The sequence below is a fragment of the Schistocerca americana genome, chromosome 1, assembly GCF_021461395.2.
Source record: "Schistocerca americana isolate TAMUIC-IGC-003095 chromosome 1, iqSchAmer2.1, whole genome shotgun sequence".
NCBI lineage: Eukaryota > Metazoa > Arthropoda > Insecta > Orthoptera > Acrididae > Schistocerca > Schistocerca americana.
The window spans coordinates 288,334,676-288,352,195 of record NC_060119.1 but is presented as its reverse complement, the minus strand read 5'-3'; the positions used below and the strand labels follow the sequence as shown (position 1 = coordinate 288,352,195).

At 37.5% G+C, this 17,520-nt stretch overlaps 1 protein-coding gene and 1 long non-coding RNA gene across 2 annotated transcripts; one reads left to right on the top strand and one right to left on the bottom strand.

Moving 5' to 3' along the window:
* Positions 1-738: 738 nt before the first annotated feature.
* On the bottom strand, positions 739-5,755 carry LOC124594851. Its single transcript, XM_047133313.1, has one exon. The coding sequence runs from the start codon at positions 5,476-5,478 to the stop codon at positions 4,297-4,299; it is 1,182 nt and encodes a 393-aa protein (XP_046989269.1). The 5' UTR covers positions 5,479-5,755; the 3' UTR covers positions 739-4,296.
* A 300-nt stretch (positions 5,756-6,055) lies between these two features.
* LOC124623547 lies at positions 6,056-16,910 on the top strand. The gene is made up of 3 exons (XR_006980698.1): positions 6,056-6,416; positions 6,529-6,627; positions 16,854-16,910. It is a non-coding gene; the product is annotated as an uncharacterized LOC124623547 (long non-coding RNA).
* The last annotated feature ends 610 nt before the right edge of the window (positions 16,911-17,520 follow it).

Below are 17,520 nucleotides of genomic sequence, written 5' to 3'. Positions count from 1 at the left end.
TATTCCTTTCTCTCTAGAAAAACTGAGATTCATCTAAACAAGTTCTGCTAAGTTCAATGAGTCAATGTTTTAACGCAGGCCCTTTTCTCAAACACTTTTGAAGACTGGAAGAAGTAAAGTAAGTCCATAATTAGAAAAGGTTTGCTGGTCTCCAGTTTTACATATGGATGTTAGTACAGCATGTTTACATCTCTCAGGAAATATTACCATAGTAAAACATTTCTATTGTCAACTAAAAAGTGTGTTCAAGTGTTTTGGCCATCAGAAAACAGAACTACATTAATACTAACAAGAGCACATTGGGTAAGAGACAATTATAAGATTGCTGCTTGCTAGTACAATCAATATTGCATGCTGGTGGAGAAACAAATACATTTATTATGATTTTGCCATGAGTAAATGTTTAGTAATAGCACAATGTACTGCAAGACATTATGGGAATAAGAGAACTGCATTTTAGTCAACCACTATCAAAACTAAAATTAATTTAGTAATATTTCTATTACATTTGATGGTCTATGGAAAATGATGTCAGATTTCAGCTAGAGGATATTTAGTAATTAAAAAAGATAACACACTTTTACACTTCTCACTGAAAATAGCATAATAAACAGAAATGTCTTTGTAAAGCAGTGCCTGTAGATATCTTTAAGACCACTTTAGTTGGTTTCACTGGCTTACAAGCATATATGTTATTCTTGTTTTGAAATGAATAATTTTGAAATGAAAAACAAAACATAAAAAAATAATTATATTTTAATAAAACCAACAATTTGTGTGCATCCAGTATAAAGAGTTCCAATACATGCACAGTACACTGTCACTTTTATAAACTGCACCACAATTACTGCACAGAATGTATGTCTAATCATTGCTACGAACAGTACACATGACTAAATATTACCCCCACACACTGAATAACAAAAGACATAAACAAGAGACTCTTGTTTTTATACTGAAACACAGAATATTAAACATACTGCAGCACGAAAGTGCCCCATTTGAAAAACAACCAACTCACTGAGACATTCAGGGTAAATGTAGGCTACACACCAAAAGCTGTAGGCTTAGAGGAAAACAATTAGTAACAAATCACTCCCTAAAAGTGTTATTTTTCTGCAGATAACTTTTCTTTCCAAACAGCACATCCTTATCTGTTTGTAATTCTAATAATTTTCCGTATACCTTGTGAATTCATATGTAATAACACTTATAACCAGAATCAATACCTTCCGCATTTACTTCTCTTCATTCACATTTTGCACAAGTTTTAATGATTCTGTAGACTGTTACAGGAACTACCAGTTCTGAAAGCTTGAGATTCCACAATTTGTTTTTTCTCTGTTTGTGTTTCTGACTTACCAACTCCACAGGTGATATGAAGATGCAGTCCCTTCCCACACAGATCCAGTAAAACAAGGTTGTGCCAATGTATACAATTTATAGCTGGTGTGATGAGGACTTATCTTTGTTTATTGTTTCAGAGCCTACCACCTACTCATTCTGAAATCCAATGAATGTATCAATGTTTCCTCAGAGAAAATATAGAGCGTATAAGGTATTTACGCCCTCAATGATCTTATTACTAGGCTATATGTTTTACATCCATAAGGGCAAATAGCTTCTTTCACATTTTGGCATGATGGCATAAAAATACACAAACATTCATTGGGCTAAATATGACTATATAGTGTGGATTCATATGCATCTTGAAGATTTGACTAACTAAATTCTTCATTGCAATGCATTTACACACTTTATCCTCATTTGATTCAGGGTAGAAAAGTACACTTTATAATGTTAAAATCATTTAAAATTTAGTCAAGTTCATAAATAACAATGGTGGAAACCTGAGTCAACAAATGAGTACTGCATCAAAGGTGAAGTAAGTAAAACTTTAAATTATTTACATAATACTGACATCTGAAATGAATCGGATATAATAAGAATTGACTATTTAATAAGACACAACAGGAGTCATTATCTTCATTCAAAAACTCAGAATATATAAGCATTACTATTCAGAAATTTCACATCCCTTGCCCCAAATTTTTGTAGGCTACCATTACAGTACTATACAGAACTGAAATCTGCATACAAAATTAAATAGTATAAGTCTGTTTGTAAGATGTGTTTGGCAACATGTGTAATTGTATGCTTCCTTGGAAACTAAAATTCTTAATGATTCTTAAATGTACAATACCAACTAGTGACAAATATTTTCTTTTCTTAACAAAGCTTGTTCCAAAAGGAACAAGATAATCATAAACTTAATCAAAGACACAGCAGTCATAAAAATTTTTCTTAAGCATGGCATAATCTATTACACGTAATGGCAAGTGGAATTTCACTATCATGAATAAACACTGCTTTTTTAAAATAAGAAATTGCATAAACAGTTTTCAGTAGGAAAGTTCCATCTTCAAAATCTCAGCAGAACTGATAACAACACATCGGTAAGAGTTAAAACCTCTCTACTCTGTTTAACTGGATTACATTGTAGTTTCTTACTGTAACTCATAAGCCCCAGTTCCATCAGAGAACAATGTAGGGCTTTTATCAAAGGCTTGATAATTAAATAAAATAATCTGCATCCACAAAAGTGAACCTGTTCATTCAATAAGTAAAAATTTGTGATGAAGGCAAAAATGCCTGAAATATTATAATTTCAGGTAATTGCAGATGAAAAAGTTGTGGCAAGAAGAATATACAACATTCATAGTAGTTTGTTGCAAATATTATTTGTTATAGACTAACATTAGATATACTTCTTTAAAGTGTTTTAATGGTTGGTAACTGAAGATACATAGAGTGAAGAGTCTCACTGATATTTTTGGTAGCACAGATAAATGTCCACCATACCTCAACATCTCATCATCTCATTACCTTGTGTTACAGATACTGTATATTAACATACAGGTTAACAGTCAGCACTTTCAGCATTCACTTTCCTGTTTCTTCGTTTTCTTACACCTGTTTACAGTCATGACAGAAATGCTAGGACTTTCATGTCCCAGTTTTTAATTATTCAGTCTTCACTTGCTTATTTAGAAAATTCAGAGACTATATGTGCATGTAAGGTGTAATTGTAATTTATTCTTTTGTCTTGCTCCCTTCAATCTCTACTCCTTGGCCTCATTCATGCGTTCCTGTATTTTACACATACCTGCTACTGTTCCTATTTGGAGATTTCTGCCTCATTGCCATTTATGTCATGGTAGTTTGAATGTGTTGTTAATTTGTAAGTACTAGAATACAATTCCAACTTCTTTTCTCTTCACAACTTTCAAACAGGTTAATGATTAAGTGGCATCTGGTAGTGTGTTAATGATTTCTAACAATTTCATTTAAGCATCATGCAGCTACAGGTTGACACCACCTTTTTTCAAAGCATAAGCATTTTAATGATAATTTTAGCTATAAATTAAACTGCACCTATTTATGTCTAGTTCTGTACATGAAGAAATGCAATATTTTCGCAAATTCTATACTCCCATTGCCAAAAATAAAATAGCTATGTATGACGCCATACCTTTGAGTATTACTCAATGAGTAGAAACTCGAGATCACTTACAACAAAACTGCAGTTAATCCAACAGAATACAAAGGCATTGCTAAAGTGAAAGAATAACAACAAAAATCTCCATTACTGTATCCCAGAAATGAAAAATATCATTCATTGCATTCTAGCATTAAGAAATTATATAGGGACTAAAGCTGTAATCTTACCTTGTGTTTCCTTTTAAGTTTTCTGTCAGTATCAGAATGTTTTTCACGAACTAAAAGAGGACTAAATTCATACCACTGCAAAATTTTCAACACTATGATAACTTAACAACATTCACAGTCTAGAGCAGATTGCAGAGAACACGAAACATAATATGTTCTCTGAATCCTTAAAATATGTCTGGCTGGAAGTTACTGAGACATACAACAAGGCCTTCATTTTGTTTGTCATTCTGAGAAATGGTTATTCATTACCTCACTTGTGTGGCTAGATTATAAATAACAAGTCAAGGCTGAGACAAAGAAGTTACTGTACTTTGTGTAACAGTTTTGGAACCACATTGTGACAATTAATAATTTGCACTAACTAGTTCATATCGTTAAACCCTAGCACACACTTAGTCCTTTAATCCTCTAACATAGTAACACAAGGCGAAAAATCTTCTCCAGATTCAATGTAAAGTTGAGAAATAAAATTTGTAGCCAGCTGGGCTAGTAACTTATTCAGAAAGCAAATGTCATTGAATATATGTACTATTATTTTTAATTGAAGGCTATGACACACTAGCATCACAAAAGTTCCCTCGACTCCATAAGAATCCGTTGAAACTGTTTTCTGAACCTCGAGACAGAATGGCAGTCCAACTTTGCATCCGGATTGGATGCCAAATGCCCTAAATCTGGAGGCTGTCCCCTCTCAGCTAAAACCACGGGCAACATGAGACATGCATTTAAAAAACCAAAGAATGCATTTCTTTCCATTTCTGCATGCAGCTGCTCCAATGAAAAATGGGACTCCCGTCCTATTCGTTTGCACGCACGAGTGAAAGCATCGTGGTACCGTTTCAGTACTGTGTCCCTGAGATCATGGCGTACCTCCTCCTTCACACTAGTGTTAAAAAGAATCTGTAGATCAAGAGCGGGCGATCCGTAGCGCAACATTTGGAAATCGAGTAAGCGGACGTTAACCGGCTGGCCAGTCGCTACATCTCGACGGAACATTATATTGTTGGTCCAGAAGTCACCGTGGTTCAATACTAGCACGGGTGACTCTTTCGATTCCAGAAGCTCCACAACACGTGCATGCGCACTTCTTGCTGTTTCCCTTAATCGAAGACCCAATTCACGAAACCCAGGCCAGGTCTCGACAGCCGCTGCAAGCGCTGTAACGCCGTTAGCAACGTACCGAGACGCGTGTTCGAAATCCTTACCGCAGTACAGTGTGTCCGGGTACAGCTCCTCCAAATCAGGCAAATCCACGGATAACGCATGAAATCGCGCAAGTGCTTCGACTGCCAGAACTGTTTCGTCAAGGTTCAGTCCCTGCAGCCTATCTGGCATTTTGAACGCGACGGCGTTGAGATCTTCGAGAAGTAAGAGGCTGTCACGTTCGCTGTAAAAACACTCAGGTGCCAGTGGTTCCAGCTTGAGGGAATGAGCATCTTCCACACTATACATAGCAGGCAGCGTTTCACTGTAGAATAGTGTCTCTTTCTCAAATAGGCGGGAATCGGCTATAAACTTCAAGTTGTATTCCGCGGTCGGCAAACACTTGACGATCACAGAGCGCACTTGGTGGTCTGAAGTTTCAATAATCACACGGTAGATTTCGCTGATGTAGTTGTTGCCTGGCGACAGAGCTGTTGTGACGTCAAATTTATCAATGGTTAAGCCAGACGAATTCGCTGTGCGCAGAACATCTAACATAAAATTTTCGTCCATCCACGACCGTTTTACACCGTTTGGTTCCATGTCGTAACTTCTTCCAGAGAGATATGGGCGTAGTTTATAGGACGGAACTTAAATACACTTGTAACACCGCACAACCAAGACTTACGTGTCCGTAGACGGCAATAGTATTCGGACAAATGAACTCGCAGGGGCAGAGATGTCTTATATATAGCTGTGCAGTTCGCAGTACAAGTTGCGTAATGCTTGCCAGAAGTGCATCTTCCTCAGTTGTAAAAATTTCATTGATGTTATCTCACTATTGACTGCACTGTATTTACATGTGTAGATGTCGTGCTGTCTTTCGCAAAACATCGCTTGTTTTAAGCAGTGCTGCCACAAACACAATACTTAGTATTCTGTGAAACACAGTAGTCAGAATGAATTGAAAAGAAATGTTACAAACGTCAACAATGTGCTGCCAAAATTAGAAAAATGCCTTGTCTTAAGTTCTTTATGCGAAAATAACACAAAAATTCTATGACTGTTAACTTTTTAACGTAATTTTGTACGCAAAATGCATTTTTTTTTAAAGTGATGCTCCTGTTGTGCATGGTAATGCTCATGACATGTAAGCAAAAGGTGCCCAGTTACACAGTCTATGCAACACGGAGCTAATTTGTTAGCCACCCGTACTTGTCTGCGCTGGTATACTTTCGGCTGATTAAACAAAAACATTTGTAATTTATACTTTCGTCAGCTTTACGTTAGAACGAAAGATATAGTTACTTGTACGTTAATTTAACAGTTATAGAAAAAAGTGCCACACGCAACTACAATTTCACAGCGCTTTGGGATGTAGTTCACTTTGCCAAATAGTAGGGTACATGACCTTACTTCGTATAGGTCTTATCACTAATGATATCGAAGTGTCAGTATGTACGGCAAACTAAAGTACATAAATTAAGGCAACACAATACATGTGACAAAGTCACCAACATACGTATTAGTGTGTGAATATGGTAAGTCGGAGATGTTTTGTGCCAAGGCCAGGAAAGTACTGAAGTCATGTTAGAACAGTTATAAAAGTAGTTATCTTATAGCGAAGTAAATGGGAATTAGTCTTTTTTACAGCTACAGTCATGTGTGGAACTGAGCCTACTGGAAAGTATTTACAGTGAAGATGTGGCATTTGACAGGGAGCCAGATAATCTCAGATACATGACTAAGATAGTAGGTAAAAATTTGTAGATGAAGTGCTATTCTCTTAACTTAGTTGATTTAGACAGCATAGTGGTGTATCTTAGGTGCGTAACAAATCATAAAATACGAGCAATAGGCAAATGATAATGTGTATCCATAAATTACACATTACTGCTAACAACCTCGTAGCTGATGATGGAATTCGTAACATAAGAAAGTAAAAGCAGGACAGCTTGGGGTTGGGGAGGTATTTGGTGGAATGTTTGAGACCAAATAGTTCAAGCTTGCCTGGATGGGAAGATTTTCAGTAAACTGCATGTGTAATGTGTCAGCAGTCATGCAATGACACATGATGTTTTCATTAATATTCTGAAAGAACAAGAGATACAGGAAGCAGACACCATAGATAAGACATTTAATTATCTTATAACCCAGAGAACTTCGAATCCTCTTTCCTGTAGGACACAGCAGTGGAAAATTATGTGGCTTGTTACAACCATAAGAAAAGTTTTTACTTTGACAAAAGTAGCTGTATCCCTAGTTGCTGTAGATTCCACAAATAGTGGTCTCCTGTTTTTGGAAAGAAGGCAAAAACATACATTTTATTTTAAAAGCAATACAGTGAAATAAATCTCCATTATTAGAAAAAACTTATGTATGGTAATGCTAATTGTAATTGTAAAATATTCACAACAATAAATTTTAGGTTTTCCATGCAGATAATCTTAAAATGGTATAGGAGGAGTCATGTAACAGAAATTCATTTTATTCAGTCTTAATCTCCTCTACATTATCTGCATAACATTTAATGTGCTGTGGCCTCATGCTGAATACATGTGTATCCAGGTATTCATGTCCTTTCTGTACTACTGTGGGGTTAGAATTTTTATCATAATCAGAAAGAAGTCATAGAAGTTGGTTACTGCAATGACGAATGTTTATCTTGTGCTATGCTACACAGCACTATATTATGGAAATATAATTTTTGTATTGAGATTTGTTAGCTTTGCCAACTCACAACAAAATTACCACATTCCAACTTAACCTAGGCCTGAGAATAAGCTACAGATCTGTCTGTCACCACAAACACATTTTCAGCTTTCACATTTGTTGGCTTTGCAAACTCTTACCCAAGCTGTTACATTCCAAACTAACATATGCCTCAGGCTAAGCTTCAGGTCAGTCTGTCAGCTTAAATAGGCTACCTTCCCCCCCCCCCCCCCCACATTCATTCAGTCTGTCAGCACATCTCATTTTTTTCTTCTCCAAATAAATGCAAAAATCAGTAAGCTACCTTGAAATTCATAGAATACAACAGAATAGAATATTTATTCACCTTTGAACATGCTTACACGTAATTGGTGTCATCATATGTTTTATAGTTACAGTGTTACAGTTATTTTACAATTATCCTTGCCTAACTATGTTGCAACGAGGCGTTTACATAAGTAACTACTTCAAAAAAGTACATTGTAACACAAACTGATCACTTTTTGCAAACCAAATACAGTATGCCACAATGAATCAGCATATAATGTTAGTCTCTTTATATCTAAATAAGCTGTATACAATTATAACAATCATAAATTTTATCTCTATATTGCCTTATACAATATGGCACAGTGGATCAACATACAACCCTGGTAGCTTAATAAAATATTATAATGTAGGGTAGTCTTGTCTCAAAACTCCAAATCATGTATTACACAATACAGATTACACATACTAACCGGATCACTAAAAAATTATTGTAGCATTCTCTATATTGCAAACAAATTCAGTCAATTTGTAATTTCTGCCAAAAGAAATCCCATGATTCAGAGAATTTCATTTGTCAATCATATGAAATTATCTGATTGGCTATGACCAGTGTCAACAAATTGACATCATCAGCACACAATTCAAGAGCTGCTGTCATCTTATTGCCAGTGTCCATAAAAAATGCAAACACCAATATCACCATAAGTGCAATTTAGCTGATGTCTGTGCAGGATATTGTAGAATAAACTCAGGATATAATTCTTATAAATTTCTTTATTCTTGAAATAATGTTCCTGTAAGATGTGTTCCCACAAAAAAATATTTAATAATATGTTAACTCATTACTAAATGGAAAGTGCAGAATAAATTAGTTTCTTCATTTTTAAATCATCTATGTTGTTGTTGTTGTTGTTGTGGTCTTCAGTCCAGAGACTGGTTTGATGCAGCTCTCCATGCTACTCTATCCTGTGCAAGCTTCTTCATCTCCCAGTACCTACTGCAGCCTACATCCTTCTGAATCTGCTTAGTGTATTCATCTCTTGGTCTCCCTCTATGATTTTTACCCTCCACGCTGCCCTGCAATACTAAAATGGTGATCCTTCGATGTCTCACAACATGTCCTATGAACTGATCCCTTCTTCTAATCAAGTTGTGCCCCAAGCTCCTCTTCTCCCCAATTCTATTCAATACCTCCTGATTAGTTATGTGATCTACCCATCTAATCTTCAGCATTCTTCTGTAGTACCACATTTTGAAAGCTTCTATTCTCTTCTTGTCTAAACTATTTATCGTCCACGTTTCACTCGCATACATGGCTACACTCCATACAAATACTTTCAGAAACAACTTCTTGACATTTAAATCTATACTCACTGTTAACAAATTTTTCTTCTTCAGGAACACTTTCCTTGCCATTGCCAGTCTACATTTTATATCCTCTCTACTTCGACCATCATCAGTTATTTTGCTCCCCAAATAGCTAAACTCCTTTACTACTTTAAGTGTCCCATTTCTCAATCTAATTCCCTCAGCATCACCTGACTTAATTCGACTACATTCCATTATCCTCGTTTTGCTTTTGTTGATGTTCATCTTATACCCTCCTTTCAAGACATTGACCATTCCGTTCAACTGCTCTTCCAGGTCCTTTGCTGTCTCTGACAGAATTACAATGTCATCAGCAAACCTCAAAGTTTTTATTTTTTCTCCATGGATTTTAATACCTACTCCGAACTTTTTTTTTGTTTCCTTTATTGCTTGCTCAATATACAGATTGAATAACATTGGGGATAGGCTACAACCCTGTCTCACTCCCTTCCCAACCACTGCTTCCCTTTCATACCCTTCGACTCGTAGGGCTGCCATCTGGTTTCTGTATAAATTGTAAATAGCCTTTCGCTCCCTGTATTTTACCCCTGCCATCTTCAGAATTTGAAAAAGAGTATTCCAATCAACATTGTCAAAAGCTTTCTCTAAGTCTACAAATGCTAGAATCGTAGGTTTGGCTTTCCTTAATCTTTCTTCTAAGATAAGTCGTAGGGTCAGTGTTGCCTCACGTTCCAACATTTCTACGGAATCCAAACTGATCTCCGCCGAGGTCGGCTTCTAACAGTTTTTCCATTCGACTGTAAAGAATTTGCGTTAGAATTTTGCAGCTGTGACTTATTAAACTGATAGTTCGGTAATTTTCACATCTGTCAACACCTGATTTCTTTGGGGTTGAAATTATTATATTCTTCTTAAAGTCTGAGGGTATTTCGCCTGTCTCATACATCTTTCTCACCAGATAGTATAGTTTTGTCAGGACTGGCTCTCCCAAGGCTGTTAGTAGTTCTAATGGTATGTTGTCTACTCCGGTGGCCTTGTTTCGACTCAGGTCTTTCAGTGCTCTATCAAACTCTTCACGCAATATCATATCTCCCATTTCATTTCATCTACATCCTCTTACATTTCCATAATATTGTCCTCAAGTACATCGCCGTTGTATAGACCCTCTATATAGCAGTACCATAACCGTGCATACAACAACTGCAGCTGAACTATGTTGCTTCATTAATTCTATTCACTGAGGTTTCAGACTAAGGTTGTGATGTATCTGCAGTCTCCAAAACTTAACACTTTCTACTTCTTGTATTTTTATAGTTTGTGAGGTTCACAGAAGAACTGGACTGTATGTATTGACCCATGTCAATATTCATGATGGTCAGTTTGCCTTAAATTCTCTGGAGTATTTTCATAGCTGCCTTTTCAGTAAGAGTTCTGGTACTACTTTTTATTGTTATACTTGCATTAAACAATGTTGTTTGTCTGCATCTATGTCTCCTAGCTAAATATTTATATGAGTGCACTTTAGTTTCATTACTGTGACAGACTCCTTTATTCTGTTCCATCCATGTATTCATGTTCATCTGTGCCAGAATGATGTCATTAACGCTTTAGCATTTAGTTTGCCAACTAGAAATTTTTTGGTCTATACAACCAAAGGCAAAGGCTTGGCGCACTCACTCAATGTACCAAAGAAGCACAATTAGTTAGTTACTTGTTCTGTAGATAATATCAAACATAAATGACATGATGTTGAATGCGTAAACAAAACAAACATATACCACACATATATCACTGAAATAAAAAATTCATGGTAAGTTGAACTTGAATAAACTGCAAACAGCTGTTAACAGACCATCACATACCAGCTGTTTGCAGTTTATTCAAGTTCATTTCAAAGGAAAATTGTTTTTATGTGGCTACATGCTGGCTATTTAAGTTAATAAACTGTCACTTAACAGCTGTTTGCGGTTTATTCAAATTCAGTTTAAATGAATGTCTTATGCTGGCCATTTAAAGCCTTTTCTGTAAAAATGACTAATCATTTCTTTTTAAGAATTGCTTTACCATATAGATGAAGTTCTTAAGAAGAAACATCTCGATTTTACACCTGAAAATATTTCTGATAGACCAAGCAAGGTGGCACAGTGATTAGCACACTAGACTCACGTTCAGGAGGATGATGGTTCAAACCCACCTCCAGCCATCCTGATTTAGGTTTTCTGTGATTTCCCTAAATCGCTTCAGGTAAATGCTGGGAAGGTTTCTGGATAAAGGCACAGCCGATTTCCATCCCTGTCCTCCCTAATCCGATTGGACTGAAGACCTCAGTTTGGTCCCGTCTCCCAAATCAACCAACCACTTTTGCTATCTGCCAGGCATTTTATTTCCCATTGGCATTTTGTCAAAGAATAGCTGAATATAATTTCTTAGACTTCCTCTGCAATTTTGTGACATCTCGTGGAATCGGGTGTACTGCTGGTGGTCTGTGTTTTTTTAACACAATATTTTGACAACGTACCTCAGCATCTTCTTCAAGTGCTTCCTGTGACAGAACAACAGGCTGACCGTGTCCCGTATTTATGTCTGGACAGTGTCTGGCGTTCCCTACGCCATCTGCTCCCGCTGCGACCATGTCGGTTGATCACCGGATGTTCTATCTTCCATCCGCACCCACTTCCGCTGTTTTCCCCGGTGGCGGCCGTTTCATGGCATACCCTACTAGGTCCACACCCACCCGGCACATTCCTAGCACTGTGAACAGGCTGTGTTTGCTGTTGGTGATCGTTCTGACTTTCTCCAGTGCGACCGTGGCAGTTGGTCGCCAGGTGTTCCGCCTTCCGTCTGCACTCGCTACCGTTGTTTTTCCCAGTGGCAGCCATTTCATGGTGTTCCCTACTAGGTCGGCACCCACCAGGCGCATTCCTCACACTGTTGATAGGCTGCGTTTGCTGTTGGTGACTGTTCCGACTTTCTCCAGCACCCCTGTCATTCTCCTGGTCTTGTATTTTCTTCCCTTGTTTTGTAATAGGTCCAAAGTTGGGTTCCACGCGATGCTGAGTTGGTATCCAGCTTCCCGATTTATCAAGTTCTCTGTCATCTTGATTTTGATCAATTCAGTGATGACGCTATCCCAAAATTTGGGGGTCTGAGATAAGATCCTGGTTTTATCATAATTCATGGTGTGCTCAAGTTGCAAGCAATGTTCTGCTATTGCTGATTTTGTGGCTTCTTGTAGCCTGGTATGCCTTTGGTGTTCTTTACATCTTATGTCCACAGTCTTGGTGTTCTGACCAATGTAAGACATACCGCATTCACATAGTATATCGTAGGTACCAGGTTTTATCAATCCCAGATCATCCTTAACCATTCCAAGAAGCACCCTGATTTTGTTTGGTGGGGAGAACACACTCTTGATATGGTGCTTTTACAGTATTCTGCTGATTTTAGCAGATATACGTCCTACATATGGTAGAAAGACTACTGTCCTAGTCTCCTCTTCTTGTTCTTCTCCCTCAGTATCAGGTCATCTGGAGGGATGTAGCGCCTTACGGATGTCCCTGTTGAGTATCTGTTGTCTGCGGACACTTGCTGTAGGTGTTCTAACTCTGCTGCCAAGCTGTCTGAGTCAAACAGTGTTTTGGCTCAGTGAACAAGTGTTCTCAGTGGCCCATTCTTCTGTGCCGAATGATGGCAGCTGTCAGCTTGTAGGTACAAGTCTGTGTGTAGGTTTTCTATACACATTATGGCCTAATGCACCGTTTATCTTCCTTTTCACCAGGACATTCAGGAAGGTAAGTTGACCATTATTTTCTAGTTCCATTGTGAACTTAATGCTGAGGTGTCTCGAGTTCAGATGGTCAAGAAACTCGTGCAGTTTTTCCTGGCCATGTGGCCAGATGACAAACGTGTCATCAACGTACCTAAAGAAACAGGTCAACTTGTAGGCAGCAGTTGTATGTGCCTCATCCTCGAATCTCTCCATAAACAGATTTGCCACTACTGGAGATAAGGGACTACCCATCGCCACCCCTTCAGTCTGTTCATAAAATTGGCCTCCACATAGGAAGTAGGTCGATGTTAAGATATGCTTGAAAAGGTCCAACACAGCTCCACCAAATTTGTCACTGATTAAATCAAGTATGTCCTGGTGTGATATCCCAGTGAACAGAGACACAACATTGAAGCTGGCCATGATGTCTTTGTTAGACGTCAGACACCATCCAGACATAAATACAGGACATGGTCAGCCTGTCGTTCAGTCACAGGAAGCACCTGATGAAGACGCCTAGGTATGACATCGAAATATTGTGTTAGAAAAACACAGACTACCAACAGTACACTCGATTCAACGAGATGTCAAGTAGCTGAATATTTCACCCCTTCATGTTCCATAGTTAAGAGTCATTAAAGAGTAATGCAGATCAGCTTACTTTCTAGTTTTGTACTTGTAAATATCTCTGTTACTTTCAAACTCAGATGGATTGTTGGCATTAAGTGTCACAAGTGAGTAAATATACTGTGAGGCAGTGTTTGATATTACCAGCTGCCCAAAGAGATGCCTGCAAGATGTACTTGTGTGAGCCCACACATAATTCTGATTACTTTCTTTTGTGCAATGACTTCTTATGGTCTAAATGAGGACTTGCCCCACAATATTATCCCACAAGACGTCCCTCAGTGAAAATCTCTTATCTTAGTGACTCTAATATCTGCAACATTGGAAATTTTTCTTCTGGCAGACGTGGAAGGGCATAAACATTTTAGCTGGTCTACTTTATGGTTTTTTCACTATAAGTTTCCATCACAATGCACAGTTAAGAACTTAGAAATTTCTACCCTGCTTATTGCTTCTTGTTGATGTACAATGTTTGCAGGAGGTGGGATATTTTTCACAGTACAAAACTGGATGAGCTCTGTTTCTTCGAAGTTTAAAGCTAGCCCATTTGTCCCATTCTAGTTAGTAACATTCATAAAAGCTTCATTTACTGTCTTCTGTGTTGATGCTTATTTGCTTGGCTTCACAACAAGTAGAGTGTCAACTTACTCTACGAATCACCAGTATGTCCTGCAGAATTAATTTCTCACTGGATACTTGTTATTGTGACAGAATCCACACAAAAAATGAATACATTGATAAATGTGGAAGCAGCAAAAATGTGGCCAGCAATCTGCCATGAGAAAATCGTGATTTGTACAACCAGGTTACATGTTCCCATTTATCCATGTTCCAATCTTGTGATCGTATGTCCATTGCAATCATAACAGACCATATTGGATCAGTGTGAGAGCATGCTGAGAGTCATCTGCTGCAGAGCCCCATGTTCAGTGCTGTGCACTGAATAGTGTGCCCCAAAACACTTGTACGTGCACTTTGTAGTCAGAACTGCCACGTTTCGTCGCCTATCATGCTTGGGGGATTTGGCAAGCCTCTGACCGTGTTCTGTGAAGAGGTATGGATGTCCAACGTCATCTCACGTATTCATGGTTCCAGTGTTCTTCAACCACAGTCCATAGATAATCATGACAATAGCATGCGAACATCAGACCAGCTTCTCTTTTTCCAAGATGCTTGTTCCCACGTGCCTGGCCACTACTAACTGCTCTTTGTCAAAGTGTCATATGTCAGTGGCTTTACCCATTTGAAGTCCATACCTTTGCTGTAATGCTTCACTACTAACCTCTGCTTCACTCATATATGTTTCTTACAGTGTCTTGTGCCCACAATGCCACTAGATGGCATTCAGTCTTGCTGTGGACAGTGCCCATAATGATTCTGGCTCATTAGCGTTCCTATCCATTGCTTGGTCAGTTGATAATCTGAACTTGAGCCACAGTTCATTTACATACTTCTGCCCAGTGCTAAATGTTTAGCATTCTTCCTTGAGAGGTGATATTGTCTAGTTTAATGAACTTTAAATATTTCTTGTTTTAGTTGCCTTTTTTTCTTAGCTAATTATTTTTGCTACACCAGCCTGCTTGTCGCTGATGCCAGTTTCATTGTGGACATTGTCAAAGGGGTCTTGTCTGTTTGATGCCTTTAGATCTAATATATTTATATCATGTGAGTTTTTATATTTTTTTTTTAAGTAGTGTTCTGGGAAAACATTTAGTATCGTTTCACAGGATGTTTTTTCATACTCATCCCTTACAAAACTGTAACTATCCCGCCGGCCAAAGTGGCCGTGCGGTTAAAGGCGCTGCAGTCTGGAACCGCAAGACCGCTACGGTCGCAGGTTCGAATCCTGCCTCGGGCATGGATGTTTGTGATGTCCTTAGGTTAGTTAGGTTTAACTTGTTCTAAGTTCTAGGGGACTAATGACCTCAGCAGTTGAGTCCCATAGTGCTCAGAGCCATTTTTTTTTTTTTTTTTTTTTTTTGTAACTATCCCACTCTGTTGTTGGATGATTAAGTCCTTCTACAAAAATAAGAGTATGATCAGAGAACATATGTATTACTGAGCTGAAGAAGTTTCTAGATTATCTGGTTATACCTGGTTATAAATCTGGTGGTCAATAAAAGAACCAGCTTATTTGCTTATGCTCTCCCATGATACTGAGTCTTGCCAAAATAGTCTCAAATCCAGCTTAATCTCGGTCACATTGGATTTCCATTTATTGTCTAATGTGATGCATACATCATCTTCTTTAGTTTATTCACCCTGGGTCTCATATCTCTTTTGTGAGCACATGCATAGTAAACGTGGGGTTCCAAGTTATTGCAGTAATTCTCATTTTCCTGTGCTTAGTTTTAATCTCTGACTGTATCTTTTCTCTGACATATTATACGGCATACATTCCATGCTGACAACTTAGCTCACACATATGATGTTGATTTTGGCTTCTCCCTCTTTTGGCCCTTATTTTACACTACATATTATTTTTGTAGGGGTCCACAGCCTCACCATGTTTTGCGAATGAAAACATAGTCCAAGTATGCTGTATTCTTTTTATTATCTGTATAATTGGCCAATGTCAACCATGGGTCATTTTCAAGCACCTGCAATATTTTAATAAATGATGACATTTGTCTATGTATCAATTGTCTGCCACCATTCACATATACATTAATAATTGTTCCATCGATCATGAATACAACATTTTGTAATGATGAGGAATGTGTCACTGTAATATAAGTTTTCTTTACATGTGTTTTTTTTTTTACAATACTACTAAATATCTAAAAATTCATCTATTGAGTAGAAGGAGTCTTTGACGATGCTCACCTGCTTTGTTTCTTCGTTTGTTGTCCTCTGTGTCAACGTACTGCGTTGTGATACTGGCTGAAACCTCTAGTGTGGAAGTACAACACTGACTACTTTCAATGATGTAGCCGACAAGTGCACATTTGCTTTTCACAGTCATTTACTTTCACTTTTCACAACTCCCACCCTCCCACCCCCCCATATACACATTTAATATGGCCACTGCACTACTGTTTAACTTTCGATAAGCCTCATTAATAGTTTTCAGGTGAACATCCACGTACTGCTACAATAGTTTACTGTTGAATATCTATGAGCAATAAATCATAACCATATAATTCACAGTTCTTTCGGAATAATCAGGTATGTATGGAACAGACACTTCATTGTTTTAACACACAGCCTATTGGTGTAACACGTATTTTGCTGTTAAGTTGATGCATTGTTTTTGTTCTAACCATCATAGGTTCCTCGTCTGAAACTTGGCCGTGGACTGACTGTCTCGTGACCAAAAATCGGGCCCATATATATCCTCACAATAATAGGTGCTGAAACTACACATTGTTCAAAGTTTAATTTACAGAAATTACAATTTAAACTTAACTCATTAAATTAACTGAATACATCAAAAAATTTGTTTCTTTTAACATTTTCTTCTACTACAAGGTTTAGGCCAAATTATTTGTTTAAATTATGAAATTAACAAATATAAGTATGCAAAAAGTACTTTGGACAAAACTGTTAATTGCTTTGGAATTAATTAAGGGCTGGTTTTGCTAACATGTCTTCCAATAGAGCCAAATAAATACTTTAAAAATGCTATTGTTTTGTCTCCCAAATATGTATAATTAGTATACAATTTATATTTGCTTATACATCAACAATAGAATTTAATTTCGACAATCACTGATTTCATCCTATAGTGAAAGATACTAACTAGTAACAGTAAAAATAAAGTAGAAAATCAATTCTGTACATAAAACTAAGCACAAAATTGGATCTGCTGTTATATTCTTCAAAACTCAGGGCCAACCTTTCTCTTTTATGAAAATGCAGATTTAATGGTTAGTAGTTAAAATTGAAAAAAATGAATTTTAAGGAGGCAAATGGCAAAACAAGAGGGTAAGTAAAAA